Here is a 17,961-nt window from a genome sequence, read left to right as displayed (position 1 = left end):
GCAAGATTTTTGCCAGAATGTTTATAAAGATGGCTTCAAGAAGGATACCAGTGTTTGTTCAACCGACTCCCATTGAAGCTGGAGAATGCAGTAGAAATCTTGCTGGTGTAATTTCTCTATGCATCACTAATATAGGTTCCAGGCCTCACTTCGTACAGGACAGTGATGACGACAACTGCTCTATACACTAGGACTGATCCTGTCACATTCGGTAACACAGGTCGAAATGGCCATTAATGTGCTTCTCACCAGGCAATCACCTAATCAGGTTTTATTTTCCTTCTTGACAGAACTTTAGCTGAGACTAATCTGTTACCGAAACAAAATAGCAATGAAGTAATATCATTGAGCTCTACTGAGGGGGGACAGAGAATACAATGTTTTGGGACAAAGAAAATTCAGCTATATTCTTTCTGGCAGACCAGGGGTAATTTATCTTTCTCAAGCTCTTTGTACTATTTGTGTCACCTGAGACTCACCTTTAAACTACACAACCTACATAATGTCAGCTTCTCCACGACCATCTGAGCCCATATTATGGAAACCCTCCTCCATGCCTTTATCACTCCAATCCATCCTGTTTGCTTCCTATTTCAAACCTGCATAAGCTCTACTGTGCGTATGTTATAACCCATTCCAAGTTTAATTCACTCGTCATCCTGACCTTTGTTGGCCCACAATACCTCCCACTCCCCCACGACCTAAAAATTAAAATTCCTTTCCTTGTTATTCAAACAATTTGTTGTTTCTTCCCTCCTTAACTCTGTTACCTTTTCCAACACAACCACTCCTTCCAATCCAAACTCCCAATTCTCCTGTTTCGTACAGACTCCCCCTCACTCCCCCACCCAAAATCTCCCACCGCACCACCATTCCATCATCCAACCACTGGCATGTATAACTTTAGTAACTGAGCCATAGTTCTGGAATTATTTTCCAGTCCTTTACTTCCCCAACTTATTTGTTTCTTTTAAGATCCTCCTTAAGGTTACTTCTTTACCTAAATATTTGATCACTTTCCCATGATTACCTTCCTCAGTGCAGCATTTACCGTTTTTGCTTTTGCCTATACAAAATGTCTTGGCATTTTGTTCTTTGTTAAAGGCATCATAACCAAGCAAGATGTTGTTAATGATGTCGGACTATCATAAGCAGTATTATACGTTATCCAATGTCATCATGTGCCAATGTTTTGTATTCTTTTCATCCCCTCCTACTATCTTCCTAGTCCTTGCATCCCCTCCCTGCTTCTGAAGCTGTTTATTGAACCATGCAGTATGAATCAATGAATGCTGCACTGTTGGAGATGCCCTTTTTGAATGAGACTTTAAACGGGATTCTGCCTACACTGCAATAGATTTAAAATCTCTCATGATGACAGGGCATTTCTGAAATTTTATCTCAACAAAGAAATAAAGTTTGATTTGCATTTAGATGCTGTTTTTCATGATATTTGGCCATCCCAAAGAGGAGGAGAAAATGAGGACTGCAGATGCTGGCGATCAGAGTTCGAGAGTGTAGTGCTGGAAAAGCAAAGCAGGTCAGGCAGCATCTGAGAAGCAGGAGAATCGACATTTCGGGCATAAGCTGTTCATCAGGAATGAGGCACCCAAAGAGTGCTACAGCCAATTAGGACATTTTAAAGTTTAGTTTTGCAATGTAGGAAGCACAGACTCAACTGGAGCGCAGCAGGGTCCCATAAATACCAACATCATACGTGACCAGATCATCTGTTTTTTGTTGTTGGTTTAGGGAGACTTAATATTGGCCAATATACAAAGGGAAGTCCACTGCAGTTCAACAAAAATAGTGCCATGAAATCTCTAAGTCCACTTGTGAAGGCAGACAGAGCTTGGTTTAATGTCTGATCTGAAATATGGTACCTCCAGTAGGACAGCACTCCCTTGACACTGTACTGGTCAAGTGTGCTGTATCAATTTAGATTTGTGTACAAGGCCCTGGACCCCTCAAACTCCTAACACAGAGGAAAGATTGCTACCAACTGAGTCATGGTTAACGCAAACTGACATTGCTGTAGTTACAGTTGAATGTGACATACTTTTCTAAAGCATTTGGTGCGAACTGTCTCATATAGAACATGTCTCCAAGGAACCATTATCAAATCAATGTGAGATGTTGCTGTTGTCACATGGTATTAATTGTCACTTTTCAGCTTGGTAAACAAAGAGACGTGAATAGGACTCTGAGGATTGCTGTGTACAATTATCATTGTGGGAAGATATCATTAACATCCATTCATGTCAGCACTACAGCCCTTCAATTTGCTTCCAAAGAGCCAGCATGAACTCCTACAGCAGTATTTGGTTCAACTATCGGTGGATTCTTTCAGGAATTTTACATTCTAATTCGTAATCTACTGCACTGTTCAATGTTTTAACAATTATATATTGCTGAATACATTATATATTGAAATATAGTTCATTCTAGGTGAGTCCTGATGTAAGATTTCTACACAGTGTTAAATGATCTTTTCTTGTTGCAAATGCTGATAAATATGCCATGTATTTTCCAGCATCTTCCACCTGCACTTCATTTTTGTTTTGCCCTATCTTTAATGTATTATCTGCTCTTGGCTCTCCAAACACCACTTCCATTTCTGTTGCATTATTGTGCATTTTTAAGAGGGCACCTTTTAACTTCTAAATTGGCTATTTTAATTTATGTGAAATTACATGAATTACAGAGGCCTGTTCTTTTAAGGTGTGCAATATCTTTTTTTGTCTTTTCTGAAATGGGCCTCTCTGAAAACGATCCATTGTAACTTCTCTTCTTATCTCCTTCACTCATTTTGGCAATCACTTGACCTGTTCTCTGCATCTACTTATGACAGTGGGGTTGAAAATAGGAACACACTGTGCAGTGAAATGCCATCACCCATGACCATAGATATAACTGCCAAAGTGCCATTATACTGTGCCAAATGCTGCTTTAATTTTCTTGCATGTACATGGCCTGTCATGACCTTTCATCGCCCCTCAGCATTTCACAACCAAAGTCCTGTATATTTAAAGCTTAGTAACTTCTGCAATATGGGCTAACACAGAAGTCTTCTGTGCCCCACAGAAACTTCACCACAAAGAACAATGAGATATTTAATAGGATAAACTGCTTTAGTGATATTATTTATAAATCTTCACCGAGACACTGAGTGAACTCCCCTGCACTTTTGTTTTGGCAAATTGCTTGTTTATATCCATCTAACAATTCAGACAGGGCTACTGGTTCCTATCTCAACCAAAATACCACATCTCTGACAGTCTAGCACCACCTCAGTATTGCATCAAAGAATGGGCCTGGATTACATTTTCGGTACAAAAGCAACCCAATGCAGATACATAAAATCTGAAATAAGACAAAAAAAAATGCTGTAAATACTCCGGTCTGGCAGCACCTGTGGATAGAGAAACAAAGTTACATTTCAGGTCACTGGCCTTGCATCAGAACTGGGAAAGTTACAGAAGGAATTAAGCCAGTTTTCATGTGCTGATTTGGGTTTCTCCTTTTTTTCATTCTCTACTTGTTTTGGATGCAGCTATTCAAAAATCTGCCTTTCCCATTTCTAGATACATTTTTTGTTTCCTTATATGTCCCTTTGACACTGCTTTTGGCCTGTGCCATCAATCTTCTTGTCATTTAACTTCTCCTGCTTTCCACATTATCACAGATCTTCCCTCTTGTTCTTTTTGCCTCCTGCTTTCCCTTTCCGCTTACTTCCAACTTGTTACATTTTCAATTCTTTGCAATTCTGTTTAAAGATCATCAAATCTCATGCTTTCCCCAGTTATGCCAGACCTGCTGAATATTTCTACTATTTTTATGTCTTCAAAGGCTTGGAGTGGGAGCTTGAAGTCTTGAATTAAATGCACAGGATGCTGGTGAGGCCTCTTCTGAAGTACTGTGTGCAATTCTGGTCGCCTTGTTATGGGAAGGATATTATGGAACTGGAGAGAGGTCAGAAAAGATTCACAAGGATGTTGCTGGAAATGGAGGATTTAAGTTATAAAAATAGGTTGAATGGGCCAGAACCTTTATTTACTAGAGCGTAGGAGGTTGAGGGGTGACCTGATGGAGGTTTGTAAAATCGTGAGGGGCATATATAAGATGAATAGAAAAGGATTTTCCCTAAGGTAGGGAGTTCAAAACTAGGGGGCATATTTTATGGTGAGAGGAGAAAGATTTAAAAAGGACATGAGGGCCACTTTTTACACAGAGAGTGGTTAGTGTGAGGATTGAACCGCCAGGGGAAGTGGTGGATGTAGGTGCAGTTACAACATTTAAAAGATTTTTGGATAAGTACATGAATAGGAAAGGTTTGGAGGCATATGGGTCAAATGCATTCGGGTGGGACTAGTTTGGTTTTGGAACATGGTCGGCATAGACTAATCTGCTTCCATGCTCTCTGACTCTGTGTATTGCATTCATGATCATAACTCTTATGAAAATGTATGCAATAATTACATTAGGTCTATTTGACCAATATCACTGTTGGATAATCATGCTGTTGCAATTGTCCAGATTGCATGCAATGTTTCAATATTGATTCAAATATTACTGGTTGCATCCACATTGATGCATGAGTATGAGAAACAATTAAAATATATCTGAATCTACATTATCTGATTGTTAGTGATCTTCGGTAATAATTTCTACAGAGTGCAGTACATATTTGGAAGGAAGCTTTTAATGTTTTACTGTCTTTTCAAAAAAAAGGGAGAAGCAACATATTTGACACAAGGGATTATTGCATATTACACAACATTGCAGTAAGAGGGATCTGTCTTAGGAAATGAATTGCTTTAATAAAGCATCAAGTGCTGTTCTGTTCAATGCAAGGCATACATTGCAATCAATGGGTTTTCTAGTTTTATTTTTTAAAAAAGTAGTTGCATGTTGTATATTTATTCAGGAAAATGTCTAATGTCTTTTCTTGTTGAGCTCAGCATCAAATCTCTCCTTTAAAAATAGGTACAGCTTAAGACTCGAACCCAGTTTGTCTGCTCACAATGAACTGAATTCTCAGCATTGTTTTCACAGAATTATATTGAAAATAATAGATGCAATAAAGAAAGAGAGTGGTAGAATATTCTTCTGGATAACACTAGATGCCAACACAGCATATCCAAAAATATTTTAAATCTAACAAAATATTTTGTGAAGTACTATCACTATTGGACCATTGTAAACATGTTAAAAAAGTTAGACAGCAAGATCCCACAAATGGCTTTGGAAATAATGACCAGATAATTCATTTTGTAATAAGTTAAAAATCACACAATACCAGGTGAAAGTCCAGCAGTTTGTGCCACCTGTTGAAGAAGCAGCGCTCTGAAAGCTACTGCTTCCAATTAAACATGTTGGACTATAACCTGGTGTTGTGTGAGTTTTAACTTTGTACACCCCAGTCCAACACCGGCATCTCCATACCATTTTGTAATGGTTGATTAAGGGTTAAATAATATTCAGAATACCGGGGAGAACTCCCTCACTTTTCTTTGATAATAGTGCATGAAAACTTTTGACATCTGAAAGGATAAACTGAGACATTTGTTTACATCACACCCAAAAGCCACCAAGTCACATAGTGCTACACTGAATTCGATTATGTGCTCAGATCTCTGATATGGGATTTGAATCCAAAAGCTGTTGATTCAGAGGAAAATGTGCTACCACTGAACCCACGTTAATAAGTGTGGTTCTGCCAATAACTACGTATTTAGGAACAGACAAAAAAGTGAAGGCCTTGCTCATAAAAGTTATGAAATTGATTTCCTGTAATGTTATGGTCAAACAAGCCTTTTGACTATCTAAACCGACATAAACATTAATCATGATGATGAATTAGTTAACCCCAGTTATATTATTTGATTTGATTACTTACAGTGTGGAAACAGGCCCTTTGGCCCAACAGGTCCACACTGACCTGCCGAAGCACAACCCACTCAAACCCATTCCCCTACATTTACCCCTTCACCTACCATGGCCAATTCACCTCACCTGCACATTTTTGGACTGTGGGAGGAAACCGGAGCACTGGGAAGAAACCCATGCAAACACAGGGAGAATGTGCAAACTCCACACAGACAGTCGTCTGAGGTGGGAATTGAACCTGGGTCTCTGACACTGTGAGGCAGCAGCGCTGACCACTGTGCCGCCCATTGACACAAAAGTGTTACTGATTCAAATATGACTGGATCATAATAGAAAACTTCAAAGAAGTTTTGAAATAATCTGATATTCCACGACTTAATTAGACGGGCATGAAATGCTGTCATATATGGTGAATTGAGGAGCTCATCTTCCAGTGCCTCAATTAAAGACCCAAACTTAGTTAATATCTTGAGTTGTCATTTCAAACTCATCAGGTTCACACCAACAATGATGCACGAAAAACTATTGCTCAAATTTTTCTTTGGATGCTTTCAAATATTATTTTTTAAAAATCAGTAAAATTATTTTGCTTTCTTCAATTAGTCAGACTCAACACAGAATACATTCTCTCTCTTTGACCTAGCCCCTATATCATGCTTTAAGATATTTCAATGATCCATTTATTTACCAAAAATGTGAGTACATTTGTACATTTTTGGGAAGCATGACTTATCCTTATGCATTTTGGCCATCTGTAATGTGCAGAGTTACTTCCTCTTACTGGTATTTAAACTCGGAGAACACCAGTAACAACCTACAGTTAGATAAGGACACTAATTCATTTACAATTTATCACAAATGCTGTGGATAATCTACTTCAGAATTATTGTTCTGGGATCATTCTCATTCAGAGCTGTAAAAATTTCATAAAAGCATCTGAATACACATTCTTTATCCTGAAATCCTGACAGTTAATATTGATCATTTATATCCAGTTACTTTAATATGAAGGAAAATTCCATAGATAAAGATTTTGAACTGTTGAATCATTTCAGATAGTCAAGCTGAACTGAGGATAGAATTTGAATACCTTTTTGTGCATACCTATTCCCTTACTATAGTTCATTAATTCACAACAATATCAAATTTTGATATGATAAAACGTAGTGATTTTTGAAAAGATATGTATACTTGGCACAAGAAAATTAAATATTTATTGCTTTGAACAGAAAATATGACATTGGGAACCTATAGAGTTCTGAGTGATCTTGAACATATTGGACATAGTAAGCTGTGTTAGAGGCCTCTTTCTAACTATTACATTTAGTGAGAGGAAGCCTAATGATTTAAGTTCTAATGTGTTCAGAATTTCTGGCTGACAGAGTCTATTAAAGTACCTGAGAAATAAATTAATTCCTGAAGTTTTTTTTTAAATCTTGATTCATTTTAACAAGTGTCAATGTACAAAAGTCTCCTCCGAATATTTTCACATCTAATTCATCCAACAAACAGAGAGAGTGAATATGTGCGCAATTAATGTGAAACGTGGTTGGGAACAGGTTATCAATCAACTGAAGATTGGGAATATGCAATAAAGCACTGTTTGAGATGAATGAATAGTGGCTAAAGAAAAACCTTTCTCCCCTTTAAAGCATAGAACTTTGGATTATTCTGCAAGAAGGAAGATTTGAAAAATGTCAAAATGCTCTCACACAATACTTCTGGTAGTGTTAGGAAGAAGTAACTCTTGAACACAGCAAGATCCCATGGGCAACAATGACCTGTCGACTATTTTTAGGTTCGTTGGTTAAGACAAGAATATAGACTATCAGAACTACTTGTCCTTCATTAAGTTAAAAATCCCAGTCCAACACCGGTATCTCCAAATCATCACTACTATCCTTCATTAAGGATTTCAACGTCCTCCAGAGTCGACCGATGGGACTTCAGTGTTGTCTCGACAGTAAAGGACAGCATTTCCCTTGACACTCTCTATTGTACTGGAATGTTAGGCCTGGTGATACTGGGGCTGTAAACAAACTAGCTCCTAGATTGAATGCAGGAGTAAACACAACAGCCTCAAAGTCACTTCTGTGCTCCTTTATGCCAATAAACAGTCGATTTGGTCCCGTTTTCTCAACTCTCAATACCTTTCATCTGAACAGAGATGTGAATGCTCCCTCACTGTTAAATCTGACACAGACCTGGCCCACTTATCAGCCACATTCACTCTTCCTGCAGTGGCTGTTCGAACTCCTGATTAATGGATTTAACATTCAAACAAGATGGAAATACTCAGCAAGTCAATCAGCTTCTGGGGCGACCTTTCATCGGAAAGCTAAAGTCCATCGTTCAGAATAGTTTAGGTTCAGGTCCATTTCTCCAGCCTGACCTGCTGAGCATTACCAACACTTTAGAACTGCTTTTACTTCAGATTTCTACAACCCCGGCACTTCGCTTTTTGACAAATAATTTATGTGACCAAGTGCTGGGAACTTCTCACTTTCATTCCCGACAAACCTTCCCAGAATCAAACAATGTAGATTTTACTCAGGCCAGCCAAGAACTCCAGGAGGAATCAGACATGTTAATGAGGGTCCCCCCTCTGAAATAAACATTACATTGCAGATTCCGGCGTCACTTTCAAAATTTCAAAGAGAATTCAGTGACTCGATCAAGTCTCCCTACAGTGACTATCCAACATCAGGAAAGAAGCAAGTCGAGCTCTGTGTGTGTGTGTGTGTGTGTGCGCTGGGGGCTGTTCCCTCTTGGGATACATGGATTGAAGAGAGCTGTTCAGTTGATTCGAGCTGCCCTTTTCCCAGTCGCTGTGCATTTCTGTCCACTTTTCTATGTGTTTCCCAGAGACGTAGCTAAGAGTGTGAAGGCAGTTCAGGGCGAGTGTGCCAGACAGGAGGCTGCTCTGAGCCAGGGGTTTGCTGGCATGTCCACTATAGAGAAGGGGGTTGACCCTCTCTGTGTCCTGACCTGAACCCCGCGCCTTCCCTCCCAAAAAACCCAATGGAGATCACTGGCCACGGGAATATCCTTAAGGTTCTGAAAACATGCGCAATGTCAGTGCAGCTGGAGGCTGAAGTGTCGGTCAGGAATTGACACCCCCCATGGAGACAGAATGAGATGGGGTAGAGGGGTGGGTGGGTTGGAGTTGAGGATGGGGCCAGCAGAGAGAGAGAGACGGGGGGGGGGGGGGGAGCTGACCCAGGACAGAGCGACCTCCATCACCCCCTCCCCCAACTGTCCCCCCTCCCCTCACTCTCTCAGTCCCCTTTTCCGGGACATTAGCTTTAACCAACACACACACACACATACAGGAACAAACCCCAGTATAGACCCAGGGCCTGTTTAGATAGAGTGCACTGAGCACAACCAGTGACTTCCAGAGGGGGAGAGCGGATCAGACAACCACAAAAGAAAGCTCCCCCAAAAATAGGCACACACACAAGCCCGACCTATAACCCAGAGTGCTTGCAAAAAGAGAGGCATCAAACATAAAGAGAGAACGAGGCAAGACTTACATCTTCAAACAGGGATCCGACGTTCGCTGTTGTCAGCAACACTCCGGTGCCCTGTGCAGGCGTCTTCACCGCCATAATCTGCAGATTTCTCAGCACACCTTTTGTTTCGGGATCAGTGGAGAAGAGAGAGAGAGAGAGAGGCTCGCAAACTGCTTGCCTGCCTGCCTGCCTGCCGCCGCCGCTGCTGCTGCTGCCCGCACTGGTCCTTATACCGTGGCTGCTGCTGCGATCTGAGCTCCTTCATTCATTCACAGATACACACACACACACAGCGCTTCTCCCTCCCTCTCTCTCCCAATCTGTGTGTGTGTGTGTGTGTATGTGTGTGTCTGTCTGTCTCTCTCTGAGTCTCAGGCTCTGAGAGGCTGCCTCTGCCTCTGGACTCGCTTCATTATCAGCCTCTGTCTCTCTGCCACCACCACCACCGCTTCAGACAACAACCAGAAAACTTTCTCCTTCCTTTCTTCCTACTAACACAGGCCGATCACTGTGTTTCCAAACATTTCAAACACAGTCTCTCTCTCTCTGATCTTTGCCTCGGCTTTTTTTTTCCGGGCAATCTGTCGCCCAGGAAACATTGCGTGAAATTGACTCGTAAGGCATGAATTTTTTTTTAACATAAACTGTCCTGACGTCAGTTACCAGATTTGAAAAGTGTCCTGCCTCTTAAAAGGGCAACGTCTCCAATTTTTGGTGGAAGGGGGAAGTGGGGTCTAACTTTGTCCAGGTTGGGGAGAGGGTTTTGGAATCAGTGCGGGGTGTCAGAATGAAACATCTCAATACGAGACGTGCAGTAGGTCCACTGTTTATTTGGACGGAGTCTTGCTCAAAGGCATAGCTTTCTGTGCTCATTAATTATATTAAGGAGCTCTCTCGGACTGGGGAGTTTTATTGTGAAGCGGGAAATCTAAACCCTTTATGCGTGTTGCAGAAGGCTGTGAATCCAAAAACAAGCCACGGGAGGTCAATCGTTTCAGCCAGGTCTGATCTACCCCGACTGTGCACCCAGGCTGCTTAAAGTGCTGTCCCGTTCTTCAGCTTGATCAGAGACAGTCAGTCAGTCAGTGTATGCGCGGGGCATGAAGTGCCATTTGCTGTCACTTGGTTAAATCCTCCGAAATGGACGCGCTGCGACAGGTTTCTGTTTCACATCAACACAGTAAGGCTTTCCAGTTGCACTGCTCAGATCATGTAAACATCAAACTTAAAACAAAAGTGTTCTGTTCCCGAGGGGGGGGGGGGGGGGGGCGAGAGGTGAAACGACAAAAGTTGTTGTTTCACAAAACGACAATGCGGCCGAGAGTCTATCCGAACTTCTGGACAGTGAAATAGGTTAAAACAGGTCAGTCTGTTAAAGTGACGTTTCCTGCAATGCACCAGCCTTCCTGAGGACCAGCGCCTCAGGATATTCGGACTTTCATGCAGCTCCTGACTGATGCCGTTGCTAAAAATGAGAGAGCGCTAGGTCATAGTCACAGAGTCATAGCTATGTACAGCATGGAAACAGACCCTTGGGTCCAACCCGTCCATGCCGACCACATATCCCAACCCAATCTAGTCCCACCTGCCAGCAACCGGCCCATATCCCGCCAACCTTTCATATTCATATACCCATCCAAATGCCTTTTAAATGTGGCAATTGTACCAGCCTCCACCACTTCTTCTGGCAGCTCATTCCATACACATACCACCCTCTGTGTGAAAAAGTTGCCCCTGAAGTCTCTTTTATATCTTCTCCCTCTCACCCTAAACCTATGCTCTCTAGTTTTGGACTCTACCATCCCCAAGGAAAAGAGTTTGTCTATTTATCCTATCCATGCCCCTCTTAGTTTTATAAACCTCTATAAGGTCACCCCTCAGCCTCCGACGCTCCAGGGAAAACAGCCACAGCCTGTTCAGCCTCTCCCGATAGCTCAAATCCTCCAACCCTGGCAACATCCTTGTAAATCTTTTCTGAACCCTTTCAAGTTTCACAACATCTTCCGATAAGAAGGAAACCAGAAATGCACGCAATATTCCAACAGTGACCTAACCAATGTCCTGTACAGCCGCAACATGACCTCCCAACTCCTGTACTCAATACTCTGACCAATAAAGGAAAGCATACCAAACGCCTTCTTCACTATCCTATCAACCTGCGACTCCACTTTCAAGGAGCTATGAACCTGCACTCCAAGGTCTCTTTGTTCAACAACACTCCCTAGGACCTTACCACTAAGTGTATAAGTCCTGCTTAGATTTGTTTTCCCAAAACGTAGCACTGTGCATTTATCTGAATTAAACTCCATCTGCCACTTCTCAGCCCATTGGCCCATCTGGTCGAGATCCTGTTGTAATCTGAGGTAACCCTCTTTGCTGTCCACTACACCTCCAATTTTGGTGTCATCTGCAAACTTACTAACTGCACCTCTTATGCTCGTATCCAAATCATTTATGTAAATGACAAAAAGTAGTGGCCCAGCACCGATTCTTGTGGCACTCCACTGGTCACAGGCCTCCAGTCTGAAAGACAACCCACCACCACCACCCTCTGTCTTCTACCTTTGAGCCAGTTCTGTATCCAAATGGCTAGTTCTTCCTGTATTCCATGAGATATAACCTTGCTAATCAGTCTCCCATGGGGAATCATGTTGAACGCCTTACTGAAGTCCATATAGATCACATCTACTGCTCTGCCCTTATCAATCTTCTTTGCTACTTCTTCAAAAAACTCAATCAAGTTTGTGAGACATGATTTCCCACGCACAAAGCCATATTGACTATCCCTAATCAGTCCTTGCCTTTCTAAATAAATGTACATCCTGTCCCTCAGGATTCCCTCCAACAACTTGCCCACCACTGAGGTCAGGCTATAGTTCCCTGGTTTGTCTTTACTGCCCTTCTTAAACAGTGGCACCACGTTTGCCAACCTCCAGTCTTCCGGCACCTCACCTGTGACTATCAATGATACAAATATCTCAGCAAGAGGCCCAGCAATCACTTCTCTAGCTTCCCACAGAGTTCTCGGGCACACCTGATCAGGTCCTGGGGATTTATCCACCTTTAACCGTTTCAAGACATCCAGCACTTCCTCCTCTGTAATCTGGACATTTTGCAAGATGTCACCATCTATTTCCCTACAGTCTATATCTTCCATGTCCTTTTCCACAGTAAATACTGATGCAAAATATTCATTTAGTATCTCCCCCATTTTCTGTGGCTCCACACAAAGGCCGCCTTGCTGGTCTTTGAGGGGCCCTATTCTCTCCCTAGTTACCCTTTTGTCCTTAATATATTTGTAAAAAACCTTTGGATTCCCCTTAATTCTATTTGGCAAAGCTATCTCATGTCCCCTTTTTACCCTCCTGATTTCCCTCTTAAGTATATTCCTACTCCCTTTATATTCTTCTAAGGATTCACTCGATCTATTCTGTCTATACCTGACATATGCTTCCTTCTTTTTCTTAACCAAACCCTCAATTTCTTTACTCATCCAGCATTCCCTATACCTACCAGCCTTCCCTTTCAATCTGACAAGAATATACTTTCTCTGGATTCTTGTTATCTCATTTCTGAAGGCTTCAAGCCATCCCTTTACCTGCGAATATCTGCCTCCAATCAGCTTTCGAAAGTTCTTGCCTAATACCGTCAAAATTGGCCTTTCTCCAATTTAGAATTTCAACTTTTAGAGCTGGTCTATCCTTTTCCATCACGATTTTAAAACGAATAGAATTATGGTTGCTGACCCCAAAGTGCTCCCCCACTAACACCTCAGTCGCCTGCCCTGCCTTATTTCCCAAGAATAGGTCAAGTTTTGCACCTTCTCTCGGAGATACGTCCACATACTGAATCAGAAAATTGTCTTGTATGCACTTACGAAATTCCTCTCCATCTAAACCTTTAACACTATGGCAGTCCCAGTCGATGTTTGGAAAGTTAAAATCCCTTACCATAATTATCCTATTATTCTTACAGATAGCTGAGATCTCCTTACAAGTTTGTTTCTCAATTTCGCTCTGACTCTTAGGGGGTCTATAATACAATCCCAATAAGGTGATCATCCTTTCTTATTTCTGAGTTTCACGTAAATAACTTCCCTGGATGTATTTCCGGGAATATCCTCACTCTGCATAGCTGCAATGCTATCCCTGATCAAAAATGCCACTCCCCCTCCTCTCTTGCCTCCCTTTCTATCCTTCCTGTAGCATTTGTATCCTGGAACATTAAGCTGCCAGTCCTGCCCATCCCTGAGCCATGTTTCTGTAATTGCTATGATATCCCAGTCCCATGTTCCTAACCATGCCCTGAGTTCATCTGCCTTCCCTGTTAGGCCCCTTGCATTGAAATAAATGCAGTTTAATTTATTAGTCCTACCTTGTTCCTGCCTGCCCTGACAGTTTGACTCACTTCTGTTCTCAACTGTACCCATCTCAGATTGATCTGTTTCCTCACTATCTCCCTGGGTCCCACCCCCCCCCCACCTTACTAGTTTAAATCCTCCCAAGCAGTTCTAGCAAATTTCCCTGCCAGTATATTAGTCCCCTTCCAATTTAGGTGCAATCCGTCCTTCTTGTACAGGTCACGTATACCCCAAAAGAGATTCCAATGATCCAAAAATGTGAATCCTTCTCCCATACACCAGCTCCTCAGCCATGCATTCATTTGCTCTATCCTCCTATTCCTGCCCTCACTAGCTCGTAGCACTGGGAGTAATCCAGGTATAACTACCCTTGAGGACCACCTTTTTAAATTTCTGCCTAACTCTCTGTAATCTCCCTTCAGAATCTCAACCTTTTCCCTTCCTAAATCGTTGGTACCAATATGGAAAATGACCTCCTGCTGGACCCTCTCCGCTGTGAGAACATTCTGCACGCTCTCTGAGACATCCTTGATCCTGGCACCAGGGAAACAACACACCATTTTGCTTTTCTCTGCTGGCCACAGGAACGTCTGTCTGTACCTCTGACTACAGAATGCCCTAACACAATTGATCTCTTGGAAGCCGATGTACCCCTCATTGCATTAGAGCCAGTCTCAATCCCAGAAACATGGCTGTCCGTGCTACGTTCCGCTGAGAATCCATCACCTCCTACATTTTCCAAAGCAGCATACCTGTTTGAAATGGGTATATCCACAAAAGATTCCTGCCCTAGGTGCTGACCTCTCTTACCCTTCCTGGAGTTAACCCATCTATGTGACTGTATCTGAGACTTTCCCCCCTTCCTATAACTGCCATCCATCACATACTGTCGCTGTTGCAAATTCCCCATCGCTTCTATCTGTCTCTCCAGCCGATCCACTCGATCTGATAAGATTCGCATCCAACATCATTTATGGCGGATGTAATCCGCAGTAACCCTTAAACACTCTTTCAACTCCCACATCTGACAAGAAGTACACATCACTCTATTAAAGGCCATTTTTGCTCTTTCACAATCTACAGACCCAGAAAAGAACACTATCTTATTCCTCTACAAAACACTGCACCAGGTTAAATTAATAGCTATTGCTTCTATTTTAAGTTTAATCAAGAGACTTATCTCCAAAAACATATAATCAAGAAAGAACCCACTGTACTCACTAATGCAGCCTTTCTCTTGGACAGACTTAAAACAACAATTAACTTATCTGATTCTGTGTTGTGAACTTCACCCAAACCAGTTCCTCTAAGATTAGTTATGAAATTCACTGTTTGTTAATTTTCCCAGATGCACTCCGATGTCCAGCGACTCATGAATTCAAAGTCTCTCTCTCTCTCTCCTTCCAACAGGTTTATTTCAGAGTGCTGCTCCTTCGTCAGAGACCTAGTCATGACTGATGTCAGAAGTCTGCCATAAGTAACCTGCCTCCCTGTGGAAGGGGTGGACATCTCCCCAAACCACCACACCTCTCTGTGTCTCCCTGAATGTTCATCTTTTCTGCATGGAGAGAAATCAGAGAGATAGTAATGACCGCGCTGCAAAAAGTGAAGGGCCCCATTTTGGGAAGGTGAGTGGGTATGGGTGGGAGAGGGCACTAGGATGAGGGTACATATAGATGTGTGCGTACTGGCTGTATTCGAGAATGACCCAGTATATTATTATGCCTTTTGGCACTAGTGGAGCTGTGGCATTGCTTTGAACGGCTAACCAATTAGACGTTGCTGCATCTATCCTAAAGGTCTGCAGCAATTTTCATCTTTATCCAGCGCCCTTTTGATGGTCACTGTTTTATCTGCAATATTTTCCACTCTGGATTTTGAAGGAACATGAAGATGATCTTCCTTTACTTTTCAAAACACACAAGAGGTTTGCAAAGTCAAAACATTACTCAAGTTAAGAGGAACTAATCATTCTTTTTGGTTCGTGTTATACAATCATACAGTATGGAAACAGCCCTTCGATCCAACTCATCCATGTCAACCAAGATTTCCAAACTGAACTAGTCCCACTTGCCTGCATTTGGCCCATATCCTTGTAAAGCTTTCCTACTCATGTACATTTCCAAATGTCTTTTGAATGTTGCAACTGTACCTATAGTGGCAACATAAACATAAGAGTAAAGTCACCAGAGTCCCACCTGACCATAGGACTGTTCTCTTATTACAGAGAGAGACGACTACTGTGGTTTAACCCGAGTGTCACCAGGCCTCAGGCAAGAGGAGAGGTTGAGAAGGAGAATCCTTCATGTAATCTCTGAGGAGCAGATGTAGAAATTGAACCCACAGTGTTGGTATCACAAGCTGGCAACTGAGATAACTGACCCTTGGCTGCTCAACAAGCAAAACAAACTGCAGCTTACTGCTTCTGGAGAATGACAAACCAGCTAGTTCTACACACTGAGCCAGCTACTGCCTGGGGCCAGGGATATAATTCCAGAAATGAAGATGTGCTCAGAGTGGCAGGTTGGAGGGATTTACACTGGTTTTCAGGAGGTACAGGCATTCTTTCTTCTCTTAACCCCCAAAAGTAAAAATTCTGAATTTGCTTTATTTTTTTAGCAGCCTCCAACAATTCTTTCAAGGACTATTGATCAGATCACTTATTGCCTGGGACAAATGGGTTGATTGAGAATGGCTACATTTCCCTCCTTTGTGTTTAGATTACCAAAGCAAGTCAGACTTGCCGTTGTTAAGGTTCGATGGCCTTGGCTGGAGAAAGAAATTTGCTGAAGTTAGCATCAGTAACCGAGGGTTAGGATCAAACAAACATGAAGGAAAATAAAGCCCAAAGTTACCACTCTGATCATTCTCCTTGCTGTTTCTTGGAACTACTTTTTGGCATTTATATAAATGATTTGGATATGAACATAAGAGGTACAGTTAGTAAGTTTGCACATGACACCAAAATTGGAGTTGTAGCGGACAGCAAAGAAGGTTATCTCAGATTACAACGGGATCTTGATCAAATGGGCCAATGGGCTAAGCAGTGGCAGATGGAGTTTAATTGAGATAAATGCGAGGTGTTGCATTTTGGGAAAGCAAATCTTAGCAAGGTGTATACACCTAATGGTAAGGTTCTAGGGAGTGCTGCTGAACAAAGAAACCTTGGGGTGCAGGTTCATAGCTCCTTGAAAGTGGAGTCACGGGGCATGGATAGGATAAATAGACCAACTCTTTTCCCTGTGGTGGGAGAGTCCAGAACTAGAGGGCATAGATTTAGGGTAAGAGGGGACAGACATAAAAAAGACCTAAGGGACAACTTTTTCACACAGAGGGTGGTACATGTATGGAATGAGCTGCCAGAAGATGTGGTGGAGGCTGGTACAATTGCAACATTTAAGAGGCATTTAGATGGGTATATGAATAGGAAGGGTTTGGCGGGATATGGGCTGGGTGCTGGCAGGTGGGACTAGATTGGGTTGGGATATCTGGTCGGCATGGACAGGTTGGACTGAAGGCTCTGTTTCCATGCTGTACATCTCTATGAGTCTATGACTCAGTTATACATTGACTATGCCAGTCCTTTCATGGGCCCTATGTTTTTACTCATTGTGGGCATCCATTCAAAGTGGTTGAATCTGATCTTCCCAACTTGGGCCCGGGGTGGAGGGCATGAAATGTCATCAGGTACAACAATGCTGGACACAACAGTTCACTAAGTGAGAGAAGCAGTTGACTTCATGTATAGGAACCATGGGAATGGCCCTGCATGGGTAAGAGGCATGTTCAATGTGAGATCAGGTCCAGTGACGTATAAAGTTCTGGTAGGTGCGACAGTCCTCAACAAGCATGTGGGCCATAGGGCAGGTGAAAAACATGCCCTGTCCCTCAGAACATTTGGCGAGTCTGTCAGAACTTGTGGATTCTCCGCCTCCATGTAGCATTGAAGAAACGAGATGGATATGGCAGCTATCGCAGCCTCAACACTGTTATCACCTGAAGGAAAAAATGAATTTCTTTCGAAATACTCCTGGTGCAAGAGGTGGGCCACAATCCGATACAGGCCGCCATATCCGAGGCAGAATTGGTTAAGCTGACCTGGTCCAAAAACGTCTCAGAAGAAGATACAGGAGAAAGGAAGGGCCTATGTCCCAGGACCTAGAGGGGGAGGGATGTAATATTTAGAATAAGGTCAGC

The 17,961-nt window shown here is 42.3% G+C and overlaps 1 protein-coding gene across 2 annotated transcripts in view; it reads right to left on the bottom strand.

Annotated features, from left to right (window-relative positions):
* Positions 1 to 9,993, bottom strand: part of inpp5a (inositol polyphosphate-5-phosphatase A) — a 528,339-nt gene extending 518,346 nt beyond the window's left edge. Inside the window, exon 1 of one of the 2 annotated variants that reach the window (XM_043712554.2) lies at positions 9,426 to 9,993. In XM_043712554.2, the coding sequence (XP_043568489.1) occupies positions 9,426 to 9,500 (75 nt within the window). In that variant the 5' untranslated portion in view covers positions 9,501 to 9,993. The remainder of the gene's footprint in view (positions 1 to 9,425) is intronic. The other variant, XM_043712555.2, reaches the window with a different exon arrangement.
* Between the last annotated feature and the right edge of the window lie 7,968 nt (positions 9,994 to 17,961).

This window comes from Chiloscyllium plagiosum, unplaced genomic scaffold (genome assembly GCF_037043375.1).
Source record: "Chiloscyllium plagiosum isolate Xiang-an unplaced genomic scaffold, Cpla_swu_hap1 HiC_scaffold_22, whole genome shotgun sequence".
NCBI classification, from domain to species: Eukaryota; Metazoa; Chordata; class Chondrichthyes; order Orectolobiformes; family Hemiscylliidae; genus Chiloscyllium; species Chiloscyllium plagiosum.
The sequence above is the reverse complement of the archived record's forward strand: the minus strand, read 5'-3'. Positions and strand labels throughout refer to the sequence as shown.